The sequence below is a fragment of the Ceratotherium simum genome, chromosome 15 (genome assembly GCF_057802395.1).
Source record: "Ceratotherium simum simum isolate JZ-2026a chromosome 15, ASM5780239v1, whole genome shotgun sequence".
NCBI classification, from domain to species: Eukaryota; Metazoa; Chordata; class Mammalia; order Perissodactyla; family Rhinocerotidae; genus Ceratotherium; species Ceratotherium simum.
In genome coordinates, this window is record NC_141914.1 from 42,661,743 (window position 1) to 42,684,517 (window position 22,775).

The window sequence follows — 22,775 nt, forward strand, 5'->3', positions numbered from 1 at the left end:
TAAGTGCTGGGACCTCCCAAGTTCAAACGCGCGCGCGCGCGCCCCGACAGCCGAGTGATGGAGACACTGGGAGAGACGCGACCTGGGGCCGGTCACTCAAGCCGGGGCTCAGCGGGCCGGCCCCCTGGATGGAGCTGCCAGCACAGCCCCGAGGCGGCGCGCGCCCCCAAACCCCTGCTCCTCCGGGGGGCGAGGCTGGAAGGAGCCGCAGGGGGCGGCGACTCCGGGCGCCCGAGGCGCTCGCTGAGCCGGGTGGGCTCCGGGGGCGGGCGGAGCGCGGGGCGGGGATGGGGCGGGGAGGCCGGGGTCCCGAAAGGGGGAGACCGGAAGGGGCCGCCGGGGAGGGGAGGGCTGGGGGCGGCGGTTACAAACCCTACACGTTAAAAAGGCGCGCTCTCTCGTCCGGCCGCACACTCACCTCCCCCGTACACGCCGCCGCTCATGGCTGCTCTCGGCGCGACTCCTACGCTACAGGCTACCGGGCGAAGTGACTGCAACGGCCGCGACTGTGGGCCCCGAGAAGCGCTAGCCCCCGACCCCCTTAACTTCCACCGTTACCCTGCTCCGGCAACAAAGCAGCGTCCACACGCCCCAGAGCGCAGTCACACTTGCTGTCTCCGCTTATCAGCCAATCACTAGAGGACCGGCTACGCTTCAGCCAATCAGAACGAGGCTGTGCTGCATCCCTGCCGCGGCACAGCCAGTTTACCCAATCGAAGGCAGCCATGGGGGCGGGGAGAGGGGAAAGCGACGGAAGGAGAAAAGGAGTTGAGTTGCGGCACTGGAGGGGGCGGAGCTTCCCAGGTGGATGGGAGAGTGGGGTGGAGGGAGCGGGAGAGGGAGGAGGAGGGAGGGAAGTGACGGGGGCGGATCCAAGGGTAAGGCTGAGGTGCGGAGGAGAGATGGGAATCCAGTGGGGATCTGGTGGACGAAGGTGAACCTCTGCTAAACGGAGTCAGGAAATTGAGAGAGAGTGTCTCCATGCAGTGATTCCTGGTTTTGGATTGCGGTGAATGCAGAATTTTTTTTTTCAGAGAAAGTGTTTTCAACTAACTTTTGTATTGAAGAAACTGAAATGTTATGCTCCATTTTGGGGTAAGAGGAATCGGTAAATCAGACTAACCGATAGGATCTTGTAATTTTTAAAATGGTTATTAATAATTAAAAGAAGAAAAGGATGATACACTATCCCAACTAAATTTAGGTAGCACTTTAAAAATTATTTTTAAAGGTGTGATCAATTTATTTTATCCTGTGAGACAGGCATAAAACAGTGTAATCAATCATGCAAGCGAGTACCCAATCCTAAATACATCCCCAGTCTGTCTACTGTTCTTAGTTCCCCGTTTCTCCCAGGCCAGTCCAGATCACCAGTGTCTCTCTGCTAGATGACTACAATGGCTTGTCCCTTTGCCTCTTGGCCAGCGGCAGGCAGCAGCTTGATCTATAAAAACACCCAAATCTGGTCATGTCACTCCAACTCAAATCCTTAAGATTGGTTGTATATCCTTGTTGTTGATAGCAGTTCTTAAATGGTTTGTCTAGAGTCTAAACATACTGTATAGGCTCCTCTTAATCTTAATCTAGGAACAGTTGAATAAAGCCGGATTCATCGTGGTGCCAGCAGCTAGTAGAAAGTGATAGTAAGGTGGGCAACAAGGCTAGTGAGAAAACCTCCATTCATTTAATAATATAATCTCAGTATATCTGATCATTTAGGAAACCCCCATTAACCCAGTGACATAATGCAAAGGTCAGCAAACTATGGCCTCAGGGCCAAATCCAACCTGCTTTCTGTTTTTGTATGGCCTGTGAGCTAAGAATGGTTATTCCATTTTTAAATGTTTTTTTTTTTTTATAATTTTTATTTATTTATTTTTTTCCCCCAAAGCTCCAGTACATAGTTGTATGTCATAGCTACACATCCTTCTAGTTGCTGTATGTGGGCTGCAGCCTCAGCATGGCGGGAGAAGTGGTGTGTCGGTGCAAGCCCAGGATCCGAACCGGGGCCGCCAGCAGCAGAGCTCATGTACTTAACCGCTAAGCCACGGGGGCTGGCCCTAAATGGTTTTTAAGAATGTTTTTAAGCATAATATTTTGTGACATGTGAAAATTATATGAAATTCACATTTCAGTGACCATAAACTAAGTTTTCTTGGAACACAGCCAAGCTTATTCATTTATGGCTGCTGTTGCTCTGTAAGGGCAGAATTGAGTAGTTATGACAGAGACCATGTGGCACACTAAGCTGAAGAACATATTTGCTATTGGACCCCTTATAGAAAGCGATTACCCACCCTGAGATAATGCATATAACACGTCCAGCACAGTGCACCAAGTGCTCTATGTTAACTGTTGCCCGCATGATTATAGCTCTCACTGTAGGCACATATCAAACCCCCAAAATATTTCTATTTCCACTCCATGTTTTTGGTTTTTTGCTTTTTGCTGAGGAAGATTCACCCTGACCTAACATCTATGCCAGTCTTCCTCTATTTTGTATGTGGGTTGCTGCCACAGCATGGCCACTGACAAGTGGTGTAGGTCCACACCCGGAAACTGAACCTGGGCCGCCCAAGTGGAGTGCACCAAACTTAACCACTAGGCCACAGGGCCAGCCCTTCCACTCCATGTTTTTATGTTGTGTTTGACTAATAAAGCTGATGAGTTCTAAAATATGTGATACTTTGGTAATAATTAAATATTGAAGAGATACTATTTGTGTTTATAATACACAGTAATCCATTTAAACCAATTTACCATTTAAATGCATAGTAATTCATATATAACAACTTAAATAGATTATATGTATTAATATCTCTCATCAGTACTATCTCCAAAATCTCCTGTGCATGGAGAAATAAGATATATTTGGATTGAAAAAGAGTAAAACATTTGTCCCACTAGTTCAGAGTTCATCAGAAAACAAAACAGTTCAGTGGGGTTAATGAGGACCACACGCCTAGCCTTCAGGAAGGCTTGAGATGCTGCGACTGACTCCTCCCACAGAGAACACACTGGAGTGCCGAGAATCTTCAGTCTGACAGCACAAAGAAGACAGCTTGAGAAAAGACTGGAAAGTCAGGCTTCAATATTTTTGCTTAAAGGAAGGGTTTTGCTTCATTTGATAATTTGGAAAGATATTAGAAAACAGATAGTTCATTCAATCATAATTTCAGGTCAGCTGTTCTCTTGATGTGTTATTGAACACATTACTATTTAATAACAAACCATTGAAATGAACTTCAAATGAAATGAACTTCAGAGTACATCTGATATGTCAGGACTAATCACATGTTAATGCAGATAAAAGTGCACACTTAAACCTGTCATAAATGTTAATCAGCAAAAGATGTAATAGGGCGCTAAGATTATTGACCCTAAAGTATTGAATTGCTGGAGGAAGACACTGTTGAGAAAGGAAACGTATTCAGCATCCTAAGAGAACAATGTTGGGGACTGGCATCCTCAGTGATGTTTCCTTTGAGGCAAGACTTATACTATGGCACCTTGTTTTCTTCCATTCTTCAGAGTTAGGAAAAATGCTAGAAAATATTTTAAAAGAAAAATACTGACCCAGCAGAGTCTACTTTATAAAATATAAAATATCTGAGGGGTGGTTTTTTTTGTATTAATATTCCTCCTCTGTAACCTAACATGTTTTCTCCCAAGTCTTGGCTCATTATTGGCTCATTAATGTAAAGCCTACATTAATGCTACTGATAGCTAGTCAGATTTAAAAACAACAACTCAAGGTTACTGCCTCTGCGTCAATTCTCAAGGGCATAACATACCAAAACAATCAATGCTTGCCACTTTCCTCCCGGAGCCAGCATATTCCGTTTGTCAACCTAAAAATAAAAGATATTGAAGTAACATGTATGTAAACCTATCTAGCCCCCAGTAGATGCTCAGTGGTTGACTCAGAATCCAGATCTATAAAAATAAGTGCCCTTTCAGAAATCCTTTGTAATCTTCCAGCATCAAGAATTTCCTCTGTATACGCAGTGCAACACTTAGTTTCGCCTCACGGGGTCGCTGGTCTTCCATTCTTGTAACGCTGCACTAGAATGCATGTAATGCTGCCCGCTCCTCTTTTCACCAGCTCTGTTCAGATTGTGGAAACACAGCAGTCATTACAAAATGTTACTGATCTTGTCCTCTGTCTTGGCCTTCATCAAGTTCAGAGTTGAAAAAACATTGCAACTGTTATTAATGCCAGCTGGGAAACATTCAGGGGATTATCATTAAGAAGAATGACACAAAAATTTGTGTACATTTAGAATCACTCTATTTCATGCTGCAAAAAAATATGACATTAGTAATTATGAAAAACAAATTTCAATGTAAACATTTTTGTGTGGATGTGTGTGTAAAGAGTCACTGCAAGTACTATCCTTTGTTTACTGACGTTCCAAAAATATAACAGTCACGCAAGCACTCCTGAGATAAAGGATAAAGACCTGGAGTCTGGAGTTTTTCACCAATAGAAATATGATCACTCAGATTCATACATCTGTTTTCCATTAGAATTGTAAGAGATCTGCTAACCATTTTAAGTAATATGACCTAGATATACAAAGAAGCAAATGAAATTATATTTGGTCATAGCTGGTACCTTTATAACATGCCAATGAGTTTGTTATAGTGTTAACAAAGTAATCCTGAAAAGACAAAAAGAGAAAGAAGATGAAGTGCTAGATGCTCTGTGGATTTTGTAAGTCTTTACTGTTATATTGTTATCCCTTTAAAAATCTCTGTTCATTTGATATCTCTTGTGAGAAATCACAACACGAGTAAACAATGTAAATATTTAATCGATTGGTGCTGTAAAGTGGCACCATGCCACCTTGGGTCACTTTGGGGTAAGTGATGGGCTTCCCACTGATCTAGGTCAGTGCCAATGCCGTGTTATGGGGCTGTCACCCAGCCCAAGGAGCAACATGGAGCCAAGTCCAAGTTCTTGCTTTGTATTGCTTCTTTAGAACCCTTGAACCGTTTTGGAATAGGAAGAATTTTATCTGCCATGTGATAATAATGACTAAAAATTAGTGACCTTCTAATATGTACTATCATAGGAAATATGCTTTATATATAAAAATTTCCATGTATTACACACAACATCTCCCTGAGGGTATTACAGAAGAGGCCCAGAGATTCAGCAAGTTGCCCAACATCACACAGCTATTGAAAGAGTCACGATTTGAAATTAGGGCTGTCAGATCCTACCAAGCATGCTGTTCCTACTTCCTAAGATACCTTTTCCTTTCCATTTCCTCTACTCTTCCAGTAAAGTTTAAAAACAACAATTCTAATTTTTATTTTATATATATATATACACACACATATATATTTTTTAAATCAAAAGGTACAAAAAGATATACAGGAATAAGTCTCCCTCCTACCTGTGTCCTCAGCTGCCTAATTCTCTTCAGGGATGTTCTGTGCTTCTACAAGTAATTATGTAGATATATCCCCCTCCCCCAATTTTTTTGATATAAATGGTAACTCACACTATGCTAGTGAGTTTTAAAAAGTATTTTCTTTGGAAACTAATTTTAAGATGTTTACTTTTGACCACTTTTATTATAAAAATTTTAGTAGACTATACGCATGGCTAGAAACTGAAACAACACAAAAGAAGGAAAAGCAAGTCTCCCTCCCTCCAATCCTCAAAATTCCTCAGTTCCTCCCCCCAAATATCAGCCACTGTTACCAGTTTCTTTTGTAACCTTCCAGAGATAGTCTTTTCAAATAAAAGCATATATTTGCATGCCTTCCCCCTACTATTTTTTTGTTCATTTACTTATGTAAGCAGTAGCATACTGAACACATTGTTTTGCACCTGGCTTTTTTCTCTTAATCATAAGATCTTGGAGATCATTCAATGTCAGTATGTATAATTCTATCTTATTCTTTTTTAACATCAGACAGAATTCCATTATGTGTATATACCATAATTTATTTCTCCACTTCTCTATACCTGGACATTTACGTTGTTTCTAGTCTTTTGCTAATATGAAGGATGCTGCGATGACTATTCTTTTCTGTGTGTGTATGTGAGAGAGTTTTATGCAGGATGAATTCCCAGAAGCGGAATTGCTGGGTCACAGGATATATGCGTTTATTTCAATGGTCATTGACAAATTACACAGAGGTTGTACAATTTACACTCTCCCACTAACATGTTTGGGAGTATACTTTTTCCTCCAAACCTCACCAACACAGAACTTTATCAAACTTCTGTCAAGATGGAGTTTTTATATAAGATGTTTCGATCATTCATTAGCTGTTTAGGTAGAGTCCTGATTTTACTGATTGTACCACTAACGGTGCCCCAGATGCAGGAGTACATTTCGGGGCCTCTCCACTCTGGATGACAAAAGCAAGCTGAACCTTTAGTCAGCTAATCTGTTGAACACCTACTCTAGGCCAGGCACCTGGAAAACAGGAGAAATGAGCCATGGTTCCACCCAAGGACAATAATAGTTCCCACGTTATGCGAAAATGGCTGCTAACACGTTCCAGTTGCTAACTAGAGAGTGGATCCCAAACGTTCACTTAGGTTTAGGCTTCCGCCAAAGCTTGGCAAGATGTGGGTGGTGGTTGTGTAATCTTTCCATTTAAAGTCTTTTATCTCCACTCTGGCATATGAATAAGACAGTTGCAAACAAAAGGGAAGGCATTTGGCACCCCTAATAGGTGGTACTCACATTGTAATTGCGGTATGCACTATATCTCTATCCAGGGAACAGGTTATAGGTTTGTTTTGTTTTGCTGTTTAGGTGAGGAGAAGGTGTTTCTTTTGTTCTGTTTCTTTGGGGGGAGGGGAACATCAAAGTTTTTAGAAAAAAATACATGAGAAACAGACGAATTGCTAATTACAAAGCTATCAGACTTTACAGATGATTCAAATAACTGCCGTCTTCCAGCTCTACCTAAAGCGACTATAAGAAAGTCTATACTTTATTTATTTATTTTGGTGAGGAAGATTGGTCCTGAGCTAATATCTGTTGCCAATCCTCCTCTTTTTGCTTGAGGGAGATTTGCCCTGAGCTAACATCCATGCCCATCTTCCTCTATTTTGTATGTGGGACACTGCCACAGCATGGCTGACGAATGCTGGAGGTCTGCACCTGGGATCCGAACTTGCAAACTCAGGTTGCCAAAGGAGAGCACACCAACTTGACCACTACGCTACCAGGCCAGCCCCTAAACATTATTGCTTTTAAAAAACATTTAAAATTTTCACTAGAGGGGCCAGCCCCATGGCATAGTGGTTAAGTTCGGCAAGCTCCACTTTAGTGGCCTGGAGTTCACGGGTTCGGATCCTGGGCATGGACCTACATCACTCATCAGCCATGCTGTGGTGGCATCCCACATACAAAATAGAGGAAGGTTGGCACAGATGTTAGCTCAGGGCTGATCTTCCCCAAGCAAAATAAGAGAAAGATTGGCAACAGATGTTAGCTCAAGGCGAACCTTCCTCACCAAAAAAAAATTTTACACTAGAAAAATAATTTTACAATCCTAAATTGAGGTTTTAATGTCAGCTTAACATCTCAGTACATATTATTTCAGGCTTTTTTCCTTTGCTTGTACTATCTTTTTATCTATATAAAGATATAGATATAATTTATATATAATTACAACATTTTAATATATAGTTACACATAATTTTATTTATATAATTTTTTTTCTTCTTGTTCTAAGTGCTTTAGATATTTGGGATCTTTTGTGGCTCCCTAAGAATTTTAGGAATATTTTTTCTATTTCTGTGAAGCATGCATTAGAATTATCAAAGGAATTGCATTCAGTGTGAATATAGCTTTTGATAGTATGGATATTTTAACAATTAATTATTAAATTTAATTTTTTATTAATTAATTTTCTAAAATTTATTTTATTGAAGTGACTGGTTTATAAAATTATATAAATTTCAGACATATATCATATTTTGATTTCTGTGAAGACTACATCATGTTCACCACCCAAAGTCTAATTGCCATCCGTCACGGTATACATGTGCTCTATTACCCTTTTTGCCCTCCCCCCTTTATATATTATTTATATAATTATATATATATAATATTTAATAAAATAGCAACATACTATATAAGTACACATTCTGCTCTGAAACATGAATTTTTCACTTATAATATGGACAGGTCTCCACAATACTATATAAAGATTTATTCAATTTTTTAAAAAATGATTGTTTAAGGGGCCGGCCCCGTGGCTTGGCGATTGGGTGCACGCGCTCCGCTGCTGGCGGCCTGGGTTCGGGTCTCAGGCGCACACCGATGCACTGCTTCTCCGGCCATGCTGGGGCCGCGTCCCACATACAGCGGCTGGAGGAATGTGCAGCTGTGACATGCAGCTATCTACTGGGGCTTTGGGGAAAAAAAAAGGAGGAGGATTGGCAATGGATGTTGGCTCAGAGCAGGTCTTCCTCAGCAAAAAAAAGGAAAAGAAAAGTGATTGTTTAAAACAGAGGTCAGCAGCGGGGCCGGCCCCGTGGCATAGCAGTTAAGTGCGCGTGCTCCGCTGCTGGCGGCTCGGGTTCGGATCCCGGGTGCACACTGATGCACCGCTTGTCAGGCCATGCTGTGGCGGCGTCCCACATAAAGTGAAGGAAGAGGGCATGGATGTTAGCTCAGGGCCAGTCTTCCTCAGCAAAAAGAGGAGGATTGGCATGGATGTTAGATTAGAGCTGATCTTTCTCATCAAAAAAAAATAAAACAGAGGTCAGCAAACTATGACCTGTGGGCCAGCCACCTATTTTTGTAAATAAAGTTTTATTGGAACACCGCATGCTCTTTTGTTTCCATATTGCCTACGGATTTTTTTTTGCTACACCTACAGAATTGAGAAGTTGCAAAAGAGACACTATGGCCCACAAGCCTAAAGTATTTATTATCTGGCATTTCACAAAAAAATTCTTCAAATTTCACTGTAGGGGTATTTCATGATTTATTTAAGCAATCGTCTATTGATTGACATTTCAACCGTTCCTAATTTTCTGCTGTTATAAATATTCGTATAGATTAAATGAGTGTTATCTTGTATTATAAATATCTTGGATGTCAATGGTTTTGCACATTTGTGAATATTTATTGAAGTTTATAACTTATAGTTTAAAAATTTTTTACATTGACTTTGATATTAATACTTCAATCTTTTCCTTTATGATTTTTGCCTTTAGTATCACGCATAGACAGGTGGATAGTTCACTTTTGTTAAAATATCCAACCCAGAGCTATCAGGAAGTAGGGGTTTTTTGTTGTTTTTTGTTTATTTTTTCAGAAAATGTAGCCCTCTGCTGAATGGCCTGCTCATTCTTTTTCCATTTACATCATGAAAATCACTCAAAACCAAAGCAGGAAGGGGATCCTGCCGCCCAGGACTCAGCCACCCTGCTCTGATTGTGCCCCAGCCGCTGGAGACTGAGTTCATCTTCCCAGGCTCTGGATGAACTCTTCTATCTTTCTGTAAACTCCAAATTCTGACCGGCACACTGAAGCACACTGACTGGGGTCCTGCCTGGCCTGGCTCACCCCACTCAGCCTTCCCATGACTCTGCCTGTGCCCCTGGCTAGCCAGGCACAGCTGAGCTCTCAGAGTGCCAATCTCACCCGGCCTCCTGGACTCCTTACTTGCGGGTGCCTTCCAAACTAGTCTCACACCCTTGGCTGCAACTTTTTAACTCTTGGCCTTTCTTGTGTGGTCACCACTCTGAAAGGCTAACAGAACCATTGCCAAATTAAATTCCTCTTCAAATAGTTCTCACTATATGGAGTTTGTATACATGTGTATTTGTTACTTAAGAAAAAAAAAATCCATTAAGTAAAAAAAATCAGCCTTCTGAAGATAATGTCTCACATGTACTTTTTTTTTTTTTGTGAGGAAGATCAGCACTGAGCTAACATCTGATGCCAATCCTCCTCTTTTTGCTGAGGAAGATTGGCCCTGAGCTAACATCCGTGCCCATCTTCCTCCACTTTATATGGAACGCCACCACAGCATGGCTCTACAAGCAGTGCATTGGTGTGCGCCTGGGATCAGAACCTGCGAACCCTGGGCCGCCGCAGCGGAGCACACACACTTAACTGCTTGCACCACCAGGCCGCCCCTCACATGTACTTTCAAATGCCTGAATTAAATCACAGCATACTCCAAGAAGAGATTTGGCAGGGCAGGGGAGAGAGGTGTGCAGGACATGTCTATATTAACAAAATTAGCTGTTACAGTTAGCTATTATTAATGAAAATAAACTGATTCAGAAAACCTAGAAGATGACACTACAGTATAATAATTTATAGGACAATGTGGAATTTTCAATAAACTTAAAAAAATACTTTCTAGAAGTTTATGAGAATTTATTATCCTAAGTCGTTTTCTTGTTCTCCTAAGAATTCGTTTTCTCATAAACTGTACAGAATATCTTGCGAAAAGTAAATACATGGAATAACTGTTTCTAAAATGCAGTATTTCTTTTCTTTCATCCTCTCTCTCTCTCGTCATTTATACCTCTCTTTCTTTGAATCATTCCAGAAAGAATTTCCAATTCTCTTTGCAGACTGACAAACATAACTTCAAAACACCCTGGAATCTGTGTATAAGCATAGGGCCATTGCATTTTTTCCGAGAGAGTTTGGCTATTACTTCTATTAAATTTTGAAGATGAGGAATAGCAAATGACAATCTCTTGTTATTTTACCTCCAAACTCCAGCCCTCATTTTCTTGCCTTTTCCTGCCATCCAGTCAGAGCCTGGATTCCCCTTAATCATCTCCTTAGATGATATATTAGTTTTCATTCTTTTTTTTTTTTTTGTGAGGAAGATTAGCCCTGAGCTGACATCCGTGCCCATATTACTCTACTTTATATGGGACGCTGCCACAGCATGGTTTGACAAGCGGTGCATCAGTCAGCACCTGGGATCTGAACCTGTGAACCCCGGGCCGCCAAATTGGAGCGTGTGAACTTAACTGCTACGCCACCGAGTGGGCCCCTATATTAGTTTTCTATTGCTGCTGTAACAAAGTATCACAAAATTAATAGTTAAAAACAACACAGATTTATTCTCTTACACTTCTGAAGGTCAGAAGTCCAAAACTGGGTCTTAGGGGGAATAAAGCAAGGTGTCCACAGGACTGTGTTTCTTCTGAAGGCTCAAGGGGAGAATCCATTCCTTATCCTTTTCAGCTTCTAGAGGCTGCCTGCATTCCTTGGCTCATGGCTCCACATTACTCTGTCCTCTGCTTCTGTCAACATATCTTCTCTAACTCTGACTCTCCTGCCTCTGTTTTATAAAAACACTTGTGAGATGCCGGCCCCCTGGTTAAGTTCACGAGTTCCACTTCAGTGGCCTAGGGTTTGCAAACGGAGTTCACAGGGTGTGGACCTACGCACCACTTATCAAGCCATGCTGTGGCAGGTGTCCCACTTATAAAACAGAGGAAGTTGGGCACAGATGTTAGCTCAGGGCCAATATTCCTCAGCAAAAAGAGGAGGATTGGCAATGGATGTTAGTTCAGGGCTAATCTTCCTCACCAACAAATAAAAAGAAAAAAACTTTGTGATTATATCGTGCCCACCCAGGTAATCCAGGATAATCTCCCAAACTCAAGGTCCTAACCTTAATCACATCTGCAAAGTCTCTTTTGCTATGGAAGGTACTATATTCACATGTTCCTGGGATTAAGATATGGACATCTCTGGGGGTACTATTATTCTGTCTACCACAGATGGAGTCCTAATCCAGTCATATACTTGATCTACTTTATAAATTTGCCTAATTAACACACTAACAGGAAAATCCCATTAATATTTTCTGCCTTTAAAACTAAAGTATAAAGGCAATAGCCATGCCCATGAAAAGAGACAAAAGAGGATATTAGGGCAAATATACAACTGTAATGCTCTATTTCTGTAGTTATATAACCACACATCCTCTCTGCTAGCTGCCCTCTTTCATACTTTGGCTCCATCCATTCTCATATGTCCCGTGCCTGGCCTTTAACTAGGATCTCCTTTTGGGCGTTAGGAACTTCCTGTTCTAGGGTCAACAATATCTCCTATATCCTTCAACACAGTTTGCCTTAAAAACAGTTCATGCCTCACTATGATTAAAATTTGATTTTCCAAACACCAATGCGTAAAGATACATGCACCCCTGTGTTCATTGCAGCGTTATTCACAATAGCCAAGACTTGGAAGCAACCTAAGTGCCCATCAAGGGACGAATGGATGAAGAAGATGTGGTATATATACACAATGGAATACTACTCAGCCATAAGAAACGAGGAAATCCAGCGATTTGTGACAACATGGCTGGACATTGAGGGTATTATGTTAAGTGAAATAAGTCAGAAGGAGAAGGTCAAATACCGTATGATCTCACTCATAAGTAGAAGATAAAAACAACAACAAACAAATACACAAAGACAGAGATTGGATTGGTGGTTAACAGAGGGGAAGGGGGGAGGGAGGAGGGCGAAAGGGATATTAGGCACATGTGTGTGGTGATGGATTGTAATTAGTATTTGGGTGGTGAACATGATGTAGTCTACGCAGAAACAGAAGTATGAGGATGTACACCTGAAATTTATACAATGTTATAAGCCAATGTTACTGCAATAAAAAAAAACAAAAAAAAATTTGGTTTTCCGCCACTACCACTATCACTCCAGTGGAGGTCACTTCTCATTGTGTTTCTTTATTGCTTACAGTGTAAGGAGGCATTGGTATATTTTATTTCATGCTCCTTCCCTACTTTTTCTCCAATATTCCTCTCAACACCATATCTGTTTGGAAGGAAGCCTAAGCCATTCACTTACATTTCCCTTTCCCCTCCTTCCCTATCGTAATCTATGGAACTTAAGGATACTCTCCACTTTCCTTGATCATTTTAGGATCTCAGTCCTTCTCTTTACCCTATCCATTGCCATCTACCTCACAGCCACATATGAACTTTCCAATAGTCTGACCTCACAATTCTCATTAGGACCAACATAATTCCCTAACCTTCACATGCTTCCTCTCTTTGACAGCGGGATCCACTTAGCTCTCAGTTATTATTTTAGTCCTGACCTCCATGGTCAAAGGGCCTTGAGAAGCTCTGCATCACCATTCAGGAAGCTCAACATCAAATAGACCTTCTTGCAGTTGAACTCTTCCTTTATTTTTCAGTTCTAGACACTGGGCTTTGACTTGATATCCAGAATTTACCAAGGAATAAAAATGGTTTTCATCTTGTTCTCCTGTGTTTAAGTTCCTATGACAATGCCCTGTCTTTATAGGCCTCCGTGGGTCCTGACCTCTCTCCTCCAAAACTTCAGTCCAAGGCTGGGGCAAACTTTCCTGGTAGCTAAAACCTGCCTCTTTGCATCGTCTCAACTCTCTGAATATTACCTGTGTCTAGATTCCAGCAGCCACATTCACCCCGAGGCTGACCATTCAGTTGGACTCTGAATTTTATAGGTTCACATATTTCCTGACTATTGTGTTCTGCCTGCTTGGCTGGACATTCTTCCAGTACCAACAGCTGGGTCTTTATCCCTGGCACCTGCTCACCCAAGCAGACTGGTCCAGCTTTAGTTCAGTCTACCCCACCAAGCTGCAATGAACTTTTCTGTGACCAGCTATGAAATGAGATATGACTGTACCCCTCTAGCTTTCTACCACTCTCTCACTCCTATCAAACCAGATTTTCCTTCTCCCTTTGTTCTCCAGTCCCTTAACGTCTACCTTGCCCCACAGGCTCTCGACTTCTTTCTTGCATCACTTGCTTCCCTCCCTGCTGTAGGACATTCCAACAATTTTAGATTCTCTCATGTCTTGGTTTCTCTGCCATATTCTCTCTCCCAATATTCCAAACTTGGTTAGTCCGTGGGGTAATCATTAGGACCATCTACCAAACTTCGAGTTCTCTTCCCCCAGGTACCTGGTAGGGTTTTACTTCTCCACCCCCTCTGCCTTGGCCAACACAATGTGAATAGTAATTATGAAAAGTCTCATTTCCAGGCAAAAGCTGTAAGAAATAATACTTCCTTTGCCACGTTCTCTTTTCTTTTGCCTCCGTGACCAACAACACTCTCTGAGTGAGGAAAATGGTCCCAAGTGACCTACGATCAACATTTAGCCACAGAAGAAATAAATCTTTGTTGTTTTAAGCCTTTGAGATGAGGGGGCTCTTTGTTATTATAGCATAACTTAGCCTTTCCTGACAGGTACTGATCCTACCATCTATTATCTTGACTCTCATTCTCGTCTATAGGGACCTGGTGGGTTTTTGCCTGACCAACATTCCTTTGAAAAACCACCCCTTCCCCACTTTCAGTCCATGTGATTCATGGCTTCAGGGGTGAGTGTATGACCCAGACCCAGGCAATGAAACTATCCCATGCCCTTGGCCCCAGTAATTGATTAGTCCAGCAGTGGACACATTACCCAAGCTAGGCCAGTTGTAGTTTGTACTAGAATTTGACTGGAGAAATTGGGAAAGAAGTGCTGTTTTTGTGTGGGCTTGCTAAAGCAGGTAGACTGTATTCCTGGAGCTGCCAGCTGCTGTCAGAAAGCAGAGTCAAACAACAGAGAGAAACATATATTTGATGACATTATTTGAGGCCCTGGATTTAGCCATGCCCTAAATCATTATACTCTTCAGATTTTCCTGTTATGTAAGCCAATAAATTTACTTTTTTCTTTCTTTTTTTTTTTTGTGAGGAAGATCAGCCCTGAGCTAACATCCATGCCAATCCTTCTCTTTTTGCTGAAGAAGACCGGCCCTGAGCTAACATCTATTGCCAATCATCCTCCTTCCCCCCCCCCACTTTTTCTCCCCAAAGCCCAAGTAGATAGTTGTACGTCGTAGTTGCACATCCTGCTAGTTGCTGTATGTGGGACACCACCTCAGCATGGCCGGACAAGCGGTGCGTCGGTGCGCGCCCGGGATCCGAACCCGGGCTGCCCGTAGCGGGGCGCACGCACTTAACCGCTAAGGCACAGGGCTGGCCCCTACTTTTTTCTTTAATCTAGTCTGAACTGGGATTTCTGTCACTTGCAACTGAAAAAGTGCTGACTAAAACAGCTGCAAAGCATTAACAGAAACATCAGGAAACTATAGAATGTTTCCATACACTTTTATGGTGTAGAATATCAACCGAATTCTCACGGGATCAGCTGTCCTTTGTTCGGCTTTATTTACTTCCTGTTATCTTCCTCCTGCTGCCTTTTCCAAACATTTTCTACTCTCCTTAATTCCTTTCCCACTCTCTAAGATTAGCTAGCCTTTCACTTCTCTGAAGCCAAATTCGTCTTGTCTTGGGCTTCCTCTGCTTTAACCTCATCCCTATGTATTTTCTTCTATCCATCTCTTTCCAAAGTTAACCACGTCCCTTGTTCCTCTGCCGGTGGCTTTTGTGTCCTGGTTTTCCTCTGGATCTCTGGCCACTCCTGTGTCTCCACTTCCTTCTACTGCAGCCTGGGAACAGCGATTCACAGCCTCTGCCTTACTTTTCTTCCAGTGCAGATTCCTGGATATCTCATCCATTCCTTTGGCTCTATCTGTCACCCGTAGGCAAATAGCTCTCAAATCTATATATTCCAGTCTTGGCCTGCTAGACTTTTGCATTCACATGTCCCAATTGGAAATGTATCTTAAACCCAACACGTCCAAAAGTGGAATTATTCTGCTCTTCCAAAATTTAAACTCTGAGTTATTGTGGGCAGTCTTAGTTACTTTCCTCTGTACCCTTGGATCCAATTATGCCCTGTCAATATCATCCTACAATGCCTCTCCAAAATATACCCTCCTCACTACACACACAGCTACTAGTTCTGGCTTTCATTACCTGCTTCATAGACTCATGCAATCGTTGTCTCAGTTTCCCTTGGATGATCAGACTCCAGAAGGCCAAAAACAAAATGAAGTGGAAAAGACACAAATTGAAGTAAGTTTTAGATTGCTCCCACTTGTCCAGGCATATACATCAGCTCAGGACTCTCAGCTGAATGCTAGAGATCTGTTATTCACAAATTGGGTCTCGGTATTCAATATCCCCAATGATATCCTCAGCACTCTTGGAAATAGTACATCTTATGCTTGGCAACCATTGCTGCAAAATTCTTTTTTTTTTTTTTTTTGTGAGGAAGATCAGCCCTGTGCTAACATCTGCCAATCCTCCTCTTTTTTTGCTGAGGAAGACTGGCCCTGGGTTAACATCCATGCGCATCTTCCTCCACTTTATATGGGACGCCGCCACAGCATGGCTTGCCAAGCAGTGCGTCGGTGGGCATCCGGGATCCGAACCGGTGAACCCCGGGCCACCGCAGCAGAGCACGCGCACTTAACCGCTGAGCCACCGGGCCAGCCCCTGCAAAATTCTACTGTAGTCCTCACGGCCCCACTGAAAATTTCAAACATGCTATTGCGAAAGGTTTCCAGAACTCATGCAATATCACTGTTTTATTAAAGAGTGTTCTCTCAGCTTTGTCCCAGACTCTTGGACATTCTTGTTCCATTCCTAAGCTGAACAGGCTTTTGTATCAGGGCTTAACAAGACACAACATTATATAAACCTCAAATATAGATGTATAAACCCATAAAAATCAGCCCTAACAGCAGTAATCTACCTGGCCTCCTGCCTCTTCCTTTTGTTAGCTCATTCTCTTCAGAAGATGGTTCCAGTTCTTTCCAGAAGCACAGCATGGATCACATTACACCTCTTTAAAAATTTCAGTTGCTCACACTAACTATAGAATCCAACCCAAACTCCTTTGCATGGTGTCTTAGTCCATTTGGGCTGCTATAACAAAATACCATAAAACAGCGTGGTTTATAAACAGCAGAAATTTATTTCTCATAGTTCTGGAAGCTGGGAAGTCCAAGATCAAGGTGTCAGCAGGGTTGGTTTCTTCTGAGGCCTCTCTCCTTGGCTTGTAGATGGCCATCTTCTACCTCTATCTTCACATGGTCTTCTCTCTGTGTGCATGCATGCCTGTGTCCAAATTTCCTCTTCTTATAAGGACATCAATCACATTGAATTAGGGCCCACCTTAAAGAGCTCATTTTAACTTCATCACCTCTTCAATGAACTCATCAATATGCTGGCTTTTGAAAGGCAGATGTGACTAAGACATGCAGAGATAGGGGATGCTGTAAGGACACAATATTATGAGCCAAGCCCAGAGGCAAGGAAACCTCAGGGAATGACGAATGGCTAGTTTGGTGGCTAGAGAATCAGATGTGGGAAATGAGGATGGATAGGTGGTGTCACGGGCTGAATTGGGCCCCCCTAAAACTTATATGTTAAAGTCCCAATCCCCAGTACCTCGGAATGTAACTGTATTTGGAGATGAGTTCTTTAAAGAGGTAATTAAGTTAAAATGAGGTCTTTAAGATGGGCCCTAATCCTTATCCTAATTATCTTTTATAAAATCTTTGCAAACACTGAATTAGCCAATACGGAACCGTTGCTCCTAAAGGAAACACAGGATTAGGTTCCTGCGAGCCTCTGGTCACAATATTTTTGTCAACCAATCAATACATAACTTTCTTTTATGTGCGTTTCTGTTTAAAGACACTTTATTTACTATATGTTATTGATTCATTAACATTGAGCTAACAGCCAATAGCACTAAAACTCACGCCTGAACAAAGCTTATCTCACACACATATTTTCTCTGTAAGACACATCACAGCCTTCTTGTGCTTAGGAACACTAGACAGAACTTCAGCACTATGCTTGGGGGTCATTTTAAATAGCAAAATCACCAAGAAAAAGCACAAAAATGCAAAAACATGGCACTAAATAGACCATAAAAAGGTTATTTGTTTACAGTTTGAGCCAAAACAAGAAGGCAAAGCATCACCTTGTTTGGACTCAGATGGGAACATGTGTGTCAGGCGACTCAAATTTTTCATTGCACTGCACATGTTCATGAATGACTGCAAAGTGCTGAGAGTATTGTTTTGGGGATTAGGAATAAATTCTAGAGAGGAGATGAATTTGCAAATATGGAATCTGTAAATAATGAGGGTAAACTGTACTATTAATCCCATTTTATAGATAAGGAAACTAAGACTCAAAGCAAGTTAAGATCTTTCACAAGGTTGCAGCTTGTGAAATTGGCACAGACAGGATTCAAACTCCACCTTGTAGAGAAGGGAGACTTTTTTCACCTACCCTGAGTCATAATAAGATAAAGAGAGTTGAGAAAATCAGTCAAGCACCCTAAAATGGAGGCTGCAAATAGCAAATAGCCTTGCAAAAACTTGCCGATTACATGAAGCATGCTTTCTGAGAATGGCACCAAGACATTAGTGAATAGCAGTTTCACCCTTTAAACAAAGAGGATTGTTGTTAGAAGTACAGTACTAACATATGTATCTGATGGCACCAGAGCCCAAGTGACCAAAATCCACAGCCTTTATTTCTACAGAGTTTATGTCGTCATCTTCTCAATACGATTCTGTTAAAAAAAAAAGTACACTCAACCCCAGGCATTACGTAGTATACAAAAGCATAATCAGGACATATTATAATAGGGCAATTCAAGGAATTAGTTGTCAAGACTGTAAAGAGACCTTCATGCACTGAGAGCATAATATAACTATATCACAGTGAGCCATTTTTTAAAACAGCATTTATTCAACCAAAAAAATTTATTGAGCTGCCACTGTGTACTGGATGTTATGTTAGATACTCAACACCAATGGTGAAAATGAAATAGTTCCTGCCTCGGCCATATTTACAGCATAGTACCTGAGACAGATATAAAATAATCATGTGTGCCCGTGCATTGCTCAGCGGTTCCTCTCCGTTTCCCTCTCCCTCCCATACCTAATGCACTTGCAGATTTGTACAGCTGCTGAGAGCCTCCGAGGAGAACTCAAACCATCTCCCTTAGGGTTGAGATGCCTACAACCGATTGGCCGATCTGGGGACGTCAGAAGTCAAATGACACAGCAATTTCAAGACCCCTGAGAGAGAATTCACCTGAGGCAAGAAGGAGTCAGGAGTGATAAGAGAGGGCAATAAGTTCTAGGAGTCCCAGGGAAATGGTGGCTTGGGGCACTTTAGGAGGGCTCTTTCTTGAACCTGCCTTCACTGAGCCACCCACTGGACACCACACGTTCCTGATTTCTTCCTGTCTCACTGACCTCCCCTTTGCGGACCTCATCTCCTCCTTCCAGCTTCTAAAGAGGAGTGTCCCAGGAGTCAGCCCTCAAATCTCTTTTCTTTTCTATCACACTCCCTAAGTGATCTCATTCAATCTCAGTGTTTTAAATTCAGTCAAGGCCCCAACAAGAAACAGATGGCACACTCAAATTAAGGTAATCCAAATAGGGTTCACTAAAGGGACTGTTTATAAGGGTGTAAGGATAGCAGTGTTCTGAGGCTATTCAGGGGAGGAGCTGTTACCAACCGTGGACCTGAAAGGGTGAAGGGAGGGAGCAGTTACTGCATCTGGAGAGAGACAGCTGTGTGGAGACCTGCCTGACAGGAGACCTGCCTGACAGGACCTGCGAATTTTCATGAAGGGACTCAGGCAACTGAGTGGGAACTGCAGGGAGGGGGCTGGGAGAATAAGCCATGCCCCCTTACTCTCCTCCCTGCTGATCTGCTACTAGGCCGGCTGAATCCAGCTGGAAACCAGAAAGTTGGAGTCCATTGACTTAATCCATACATGTTAGTCTGTATGGAGGCAGAGAGTAAGGTGGAGAGGCATGGAGAGAGAATCTGGAAGGCCTGCAAAGATATCCAGCACACTATCATACGGTGAAGGCTCCCAAATTTGTAGAGCTCCAATCCCAACCTTTTGAGTTGAATCAGAATGGTCTACTTGGACATCTTCATCTAAATTTTCGCTTGATTGTCCCATGCCCCAGCCTGGTCCCTGCATATCCTGTTCCTCCCCCATTTCCCTCCCAGTTTTGCCACCGTTCACTTGGCCGCTTAGGTCCAAACCTAGTTTTCAGCCCTGAATCGTTTCTCTTACACCTAATCCATGAGCAAGTTATGTCATCTCCACTTTTTTTTTTGAGTAAAAGACAACTTTATTCATAAAAAGTAATTCAGATACACAGACTATTAGAGCTGAAAGACATTTTACAATTCATCTAGTTAAAGAATTTTATTTTATCTTATTTTATTTTATTTTTGGTGAAGATTGGCCCTGAGCTAACATCTATTGCCAATCTCCCTCTTTTTGCTTGAGGAAAATTGTCCCTGAACTAACGTCTGTGCCAGTCTTCCTCTATTTTGCACGTGGGACTCTGCCACAGCATGGCTTGATGAGCAGTGTGTAGGTCTGCGCCTGGGATCCAAACCTGTCAGCTCCACTTTTAACAAGTGTCCAGAATCTAGATACTCCTCGTCACCTCCACTGCTTCCACTCCAGTCCATACCCACAGCATCTCTTGTATGATTGCAATAGACTAACTGGCTTCCCCACCTCTACTCTTGCTCCTACTACAAGCTATTCTACTTTTGGCCCCACTAAGGTCTACACAGCAGCCAGAGCGATCTTTTTCTAGTCACTCTCTAACCCCTTACCCTGTTTAAATTTTTTCCTAGCAACTATGTCCACTCAAACGCCTGCTATATGTTTATTCATTTATTTGTTTATTGTCATTTTCTTCATTAAAGTGTAGGCTTCATGAAGGCAGGGATCTTCTTGTCTACTGAGTTGTTCCCTTGGTTGAACAGACTATTTCTTGAATGAAGAAATGAATAATATCTCTATGAAAGACACTGTTAAGAGAATGAGAAAACAAGCCACAGATCAGGGGAAAATGTTTGCAAAAGATATATCTGATACAGGACTGTTTTCCAAAATACACAAAGAACATTTAAAATTCAACAATAAAAAAACAAACAACTCGATTAAAAAATGGGCAGAAGTCCTGAATAGACACCTCACCAAAGAAGATCTGCAGATATTCTTCCTGTTCTCCATCCTGATCCTGGCACAGGATCAGGGTGAAAAGTAGAACCCCATGCAGGAATGTCGCATCCACAAGCTCTGCCTCAACATCTGTGGGGGCGGCAGTGGAGACAGACTGACCTGGGCAGCAAAGGTGCTGGAGTATCTCACAGGCCAGACCCCTGTGTTCTCCAAAGGTAGGTACACCATCAAATCCTTCGGCATCAGGAAAAATGAAAAGAATGCCATCTACTGCATGGTCTGTGGGGCCAAGGTAGAAGAAATCCTGGAGAAGTCATGGGAGTATGAGTTAAGAAAAAATAACTTCTCAGATACCAGAAACTTTGGTTTGGGGATCCAGGAACACATCAATCTGGGGACCTACTGATCTAAGCTTTGGTATCTACGGCCTAAACTTCTATGTGGTGCTGGGTAGGCCAGGTTTCAGCATCGCAGACAAGAAGTGCAGACTGCACTGGGGCCAAACCCAGAATTAGCAAAGAGGAGGTCATGACCTGGTTCCAGCAGAAGTACAATGGGGTCATCCTTCCTGGCAAATAAATTCCTGCTTCTAACTAAAAGGCCAATAAAACGTTTTCGGTGAAAAAAAAAAAAAAAGAAGATATACACATGGCAAATAAGCATATAAAAAAATGTTCAACACTATTTCATTAGGGAATTGGAAATTAAAACAGTAAGATATCACTGTACACCCATTAGAATGGCCAAAATCCAAAACACTGACAACACCAAGTGCTAACAGGGATGTGGAGCAACAGGAACTCTCATTGGTTGCTGGTGGGAATGCAAAATGGTCCAGCCACTTTGGGAGACAGTTAGTGGTTTCTAACAAAACTAAACACGCTTTTACCATATGATTCAGCAATCACGCTCCTTAGTATTTACCCACATGAGATGAAACTTATGTCCACACAAAACTTGCACACAGACGTTTATAGCAGCTTTATTTACAATTGCCAAGATGTGGAAGCAACCAAGATGTCCTTCATTAGGTAAATGGATAAATAAACTGTGGTACATCCAGACAATGGATTATTTTTCAGCACTAAAAAGAAATGAGCTATCAAGCTGTTAAAAGATATAGAGGAACCTTAAATGCATATCATTAAGTGAAAGAAGCCAATCTGAAAAGGCAACATACTGTACGATTCCAGCTACATGACATTTTGGAAAAGGCAAAACTCTGGAGATAAAGAAAGGATCAGTGGTTGCCAGGGGATAGGAGAGAGGGAGAGATGAACAGGCAGAGCACAGAGGATTTTTAGGGCAGTGAAACTATTCTGTACGATACTATAATGGTGGATACATGCCGTTATACATTTATCTACACCCATACAATGTAAAACACCGAGAATGAACCCTAATGTAAACTACGGACTTTAGGTGATAATATAGGTTCATTGATTGTAAAAAATTTACCACTTTAGTTCATGATGTTGATAGTGGGGGAGCCTATGCATGTGTGGGGCAGGGGTATAAGAGAACCCTCTGTACTTTCTGCTCAATTTTGCTGTGAACCTAAAACTGCTCTAAAAATAAAGTCTATTCAAAAAAAAAAAAAAAGAAGAAGAAGAAGAAGAAGAAGAATATATGTGGAGACCCTGGAGAAAAAAGGACCATACATCTAGAAAAACTATCCCACTAAACTCTGAAAGGAATCAGAACTCTGAAAAATCCTGGTTTCGTACTCTTATAAGAATGCAATTCACAGGGGAGAGGGGAAGGAGGAAGATGGAGAGGTACTGCTTTTGCAGCTCCAAATAGAAAAATCATAGAAAGATCTCTGACTACCCTCGCTTGGGTTACAAGCCTACTTCATGA

The 22,775-nt window shown here is 42.0% G+C and overlaps 1 protein-coding gene and 1 pseudogene across 1 annotated transcript in view; one reads left to right on the top strand and one right to left on the bottom strand.

Annotated features, from left to right (window-relative positions):
* ACTL6A (actin like 6A) overlaps positions 1–587 on the bottom strand; it is a 28,742-nt gene extending 28,155 nt beyond the window's left edge. Inside the window, exon 1 of the mRNA XM_004424708.3 lies at positions 419–587. Coding sequence (XP_004424765.1) covers positions 419–443 — 25 coding nt within the window. The 5' untranslated portion in view covers positions 444–587. The remainder of the gene's footprint in view (positions 1–418) is intronic.
* LOC101388315 (large ribosomal subunit protein uL5 pseudogene) lies at positions 442–21,494 on the top strand (annotated as a pseudogene).
* Positions 21,495–22,775: the final 1,281 nt, after the last annotated feature.